Below are 4993 nucleotides of genomic sequence, written 5' to 3'. Positions count from 1 at the left end.
TGGGGAGCTATGCAGCGGGCTGTGGCCTGGTTCACATTACCAAGACAATTACAATCTAACCTCAGAGGAGCAGCAGGGAGAGGGAGAAAAAACACTGCAGACCTATTCCTGGTTCTGGATAAAAAGTCTATGGTTTTATCTCCCCCCCCCCCCCCCCCATCTCCTACTGTTTAAAACAGCTGTTTCCACCTGCTGAGCTGCAGGAGTTAGACTAAAACAGTCAAACAAAAACTAGAAGCAATGACCTCAAGTGAAACACGCATTTTGAAAACACACGTTTTGAAGTCATCCACAAGGCCCGTGGAGGCTGAAGCTCAGACAGCTGAGATTAAAATCGGCGAAACTTCAGGGAGGAAAATATCACACATTCATTGCACTCACCCAGCAGCACATGCACCCAGGCATGTGCTCGACCGAACCCTCACACACAAACCCGATGGCCAACAACCAATACGCGTGGGAAGAGCCGGCGCACGTTTGCTTCGGTCAGAAATGCATCGGAAACAGGATGGAGGGCTCTTCAGTAAGAATAACCGAGGTGACATGGGAGTCTGCAGACACAAACACACTCACACACACACACACACACACACACACACACACAGGCACGCACACACGCAGGCACACACGCAGGCACACACACAGACACACACACACACACACACGGGCACGCACACACGTAAGCAGGCACACACGCATACACAGACACACAGACACACACACACATATACACACACGCGCACACACACACATGCCCACACACATGCCCACACACACACACGAACACGTTAACGCCCACACATGCACACACGCATATCAAACGCCAACACATACACACACACACAAGCCCTATGCCATTGATAGGGGAGCTGTGTGAGGAACTCCCAGAATTCCTCCCATTCGGAATGGGGGCCTGGGATCTACCAGCTGTTGGAATGGGATCTGAGCACACACACACACGCACAAAGACACACACACACACACACACACAAACACACACACACACACACACACACACACAGCTGTAACCTACAACTAAGGAGATGAGGTCCTTTCCCGACGGTTGACAATCCCGGCGCTCTTACCGGGATACGGTCACACACACCCACTCACCCCGACGCACAGACACACACACCCACTCACCCCGACGCACAGACACACACACCCACGCACACTTACTGGTGGCATGGCTGCTAATCCAACATTCTGGGTTCCCTCTGATGGCGTGCCAAGACCATAACTCAATCACAGAGGCACCCGGTGAGCATGAATCATGGGAATACAATGAGACGGACGCAACACACACACACACACACACACACACACACACACACACACACACACACACACACACACACACACTATCTCCTTAGAGTTCACATGAGCAATAGTCCCTAATTACCTCATCTATTGTCTGTGTGATACAACCCCTCAGACACATACACCCATCAATTCACACACAAATACACATCCATTGTCACCGAAATACACAACGTTAGACACAGAGATTTACCCCCACCAAATTCCTTCAATCCCACACAAACCCACATATATACATGTGACTTTACATACACACATGACTTGAAACACACACATGACTTGACACACACACAGAGAGCTTTAGGCATCCACCTCAAGCCACAGGGTGTGTTTAAGACTGTCCCAGTTCACACTGCTGTGTCTTGTTGAGACAGCTGCTGTGATTGGACCAGTCAGCCTGTCATAAAAACATGAAACAGAAGTGCGTGCGAGGGTGCGACGGTTATCATCGACTGTCATGCCACTCTCGCCATTGCCGCCTCAAAGTGGAGGTTTAGTGAGCCTTTTATACCTGCTTTCCCAAACACACACGCGCACACACACATCGACAGACACACACGCACACACACACTACATCACAAAAGGAACAAAGGAGCAAACACAAATAGAAAGTAGTACGCAAATACTGCTGTGATGGAATAGATCCAGAATCAGATATTACATAATAAGTTGAGATGTGATAATATAGGGTTACGGAGTCCATTGCTGAAAACTAATTGTTGAGTACACTGGTTTATGACGGACACGTTTGTGCAGGCAGAGCAGACATTGGATAAGCAGACATTGGATAAGCCATTACCTCACTCCAGATCCCCAATCATACAGCCTGTTTACACCCCCCTCCTGGCTTCCCAAGGCAGGGGAACAATGCAAAAGGGACAGGTTCGTCTAGTATTCAGGTTGTTTGTCCCCAGTCAGAAGGTTCTGAGTTCAAACCCCATTGTCGGCAGCCGACCCATGAGCAAGATGCCTAACCCCTACCTGTTCCTTAGTGACATTTATCTAATTTCACTGTCTGTATCTTCATGGAAGGCTTCTGTTTAACAACGGTAAAGGTATGCATCCTTAATCCTTATTAAGTATACTACTACTTCTTATTCTATAAATAAGCAAGTGAGCAAACTCACCCAAAGTAAATCACTTATTTTTTCTAGCACTAAAACTGCTATTTTATATTACTTATTCCGTCTTCTACAATAAATCAAATCCATTATAAATGTATTATTAATATTATGACAAGTAGTAGTAAGGATTGTAGTTGAAAATATGGACTCATACACTCGTTTGCCAGCTAAAATAGTAACACAGGGCTATGATTTGGTTAGTGTGGGTTCCAGGATTTGACTTTCCAAGGAACCAGATGCCATTAAGTTGTCAACAGGCAGGAAGATAATCTGATTTACTGCTGCAATATTTGACGAGGAACAGAGAGAGGCAAAGTTAAGAGAAAATGGACTGAAGGCTTAGGCCACCATCCACTTAACTAAATCTCGGAACTTAACACATCTAAACCGTATTTGTGTCAAAATACTAACTGTATCTCCAATGCTTCCAGACAAGCCGTTGAAAACATAAATAGTTTGACAAGAAGCCAGAGGGCTACAATGTCTTGGCCAAGCAGTCTACCCTAGTGTCTGAGATTACCCTGTGCAGTATGTTAGATCAAAACCTATACAAAGAGACAGTATGGAGTCTGGGTTGTGCTGCTTGGAGATGCTATGTAGCTGTGATCCAAACAATGTCTGCATATTCCAGAGGAGATCAAAGCCAGGCCCCATTCCTGAGTTCCACAGCATTACCTTAATGGGTCTATGAAACTGGTATTACAAACATCTCCTCCAGCCCCCAGTCCCCTCATTGGAAACCCTCTGTATTTACTTTGGTCTAACAAACTGTGGACAATCGGGAAGTTGGGAAAAATAATTTTCACAGAGATGACCACCACTGTGAACCAGTTTTTAACAGCTCGTGCTTTTCCACACCACGCTCTTCCTGTCTGTCTGTCCCTTGCCCTGCTGCTAACCCCCCCCCCCCCCCTTTTGACAGCGCTCCAAATGTTCCACGGCTCAGGAGCCAGGAACCAGGACAGCAGAGCCTACCTTTGATGATGTTGGTCCTCTTCCGGGACTTGGACTGGATCTTCGTGAACCTTCCCTTAAAGTCCCCGGGCTCGAACGTGTTCAGGGACAGGGTGGCGATGTGCTCCAGCACCACACTGTCCTGGCCGAAGCTCTGGCTCCCCGGGGGGGCCTGGTCGGCATCGTCGGCCTGCTGGTCCGAAGAGCCGCTGTGGGTACTCTTCACATCCTCCTGGGACATGGTGTGGGCCGACGGAGGTCAACTCACCCCTGCCAATACGGTTCTAACACAAAACCTCCAGGCTGCACCGAGACTTCACTACATGCTGAGTTTTCCAGAGAATAATACTAACAGCACAAACTGGGCAAAAGTAAAAAAAAAACTTGAACAAAGGTGGGGCTGACAGGTAGGTGGTCCAACGCGGGTCAATGTGAAACGACATCAGGTGATAAACTCCTCCGTGTTGTCATCTCAGCTTGGAAGAGGATGACGTCAACGTCTGTGTCAGCAGGGAACCGGACACCTGCAGTCTTCCCTTTCTTGAATATTGAGCCTCTTCCTTTTCTCTTGAGCTTTATTCAACGCAGGCTTTGAATAAGTTTGGCTCGGTCACTCCGCCTCTGTCTTCCCCATCTTCGCGCGTCTCTCTGTGGCTCCTCTCAGCGCAGGTTTCTCTTTCCTCCTCCGCAGATCCTCCAGGGTAGAGGAACCGTATCTCACAACAGTCCCCAGCTTTGTGGTCGTTACCCTGGGGTGACGCTCCCCTGAGAGTTCACAGTTTTACTTGCTTTGTTTCCCCCTCTCTCTGGCTCACTCTCTCTCTCGCTCTAACTCTCTTTCTCTCCGACAGTCCGACCTGTCAGACACTTTTGTTGACAAAACGCAGTTCTAGGAGTGGCTTGTTCGTCCTCTCGGGGACCTGATTTCTCCTGCCTCTGCCCTCACCTGTTCTGACTTCTCCCTCTCCCTGTTGTGAGAGGCTGGGAGCTACAGCCGAGATTTCTCTCTCTCTCTCTCTCTCTCTCTCTCTCTCTCTCTCTCTCTCTCTCTCTCTCTCAGGTGTGGAGAGCAGCGAGGGAGGTATCAGTTACACCCATGTTACTCGATTGGGTGGTTTGGGAAGTTTTTGGCTTGAACTCCTCCGATCAGCCTCCACCGCCGCCCCCACCGACGGAAAGACTGTTCTGCAATGAGGTTACCCCCGACCTCCCCGCCCACTGCTCCACCCTCTTCCCTCCTACTTCTCCCTTCCCAGCACACAGCCACAACCCTCCCCACCACTGTCTCCAGGTCAGGGCCTGCCCACCTCATCCGTTTAGCGGGGTAAGGAGGGCGCACAGAATGGCAAACAGCTGTCATTTGCACTTACAAATCACAGACACATGCTAGGAAGTGTGCGCACCGGTGTGAGTGAGCGTGTGTGTGTGTGTGTGTGTGTGTGTGTGTGTGTGTGTGTGTGTGTGTGTGTGTGTGTGTGTGTGTGTGTGTGTGTGGGAGAGAGTCCCCTGTCGTCACTTGTCGGGACTGTTCAGCCAGTTACAGTAACCTCATTGTGTCGGAGGTGTAGGATTACTTTAGGGCGGGGTGGGGACGA

The 4993-nt window shown here is 49.3% G+C and overlaps 1 protein-coding gene across 3 annotated transcripts in view; it reads right to left on the bottom strand.

The window, feature by feature from the left end:
• Window positions 1-4504, bottom strand: part of fryb (furry homolog b) — a 76972-nt gene extending 72468 nt beyond the window's left edge. For 2 of the 3 annotated variants that reach the window (XM_079738400.1, XM_079738401.1), the window contains exon 1: window positions 3420-4502. In XM_079738400.1, the coding sequence (XP_079594526.1) occupies window positions 3420-3639 (220 nt within the window). In that variant the 5' untranslated portion in view covers window positions 3640-4502. Of the gene's footprint in view, window positions 1-3419 lie in introns of all 3 variants that reach the window. The other variant, XM_079738402.1, reaches the window with a different exon arrangement.
• Window positions 4505-4993: the final 489 nt, after the last annotated feature.

The sequence above is a fragment of the Pollachius pollachius genome (genome assembly GCF_949987615.1).
Source record: "Pollachius pollachius genome assembly, chromosome: 6".
Taxonomy (NCBI): Eukaryota; Metazoa; Chordata; class Actinopteri; order Gadiformes; family Gadidae; genus Pollachius; species Pollachius pollachius.
Note: the sequence above shows the minus strand (reverse complement) of the source record. Positions and strands in the feature narration are given on the sequence as shown.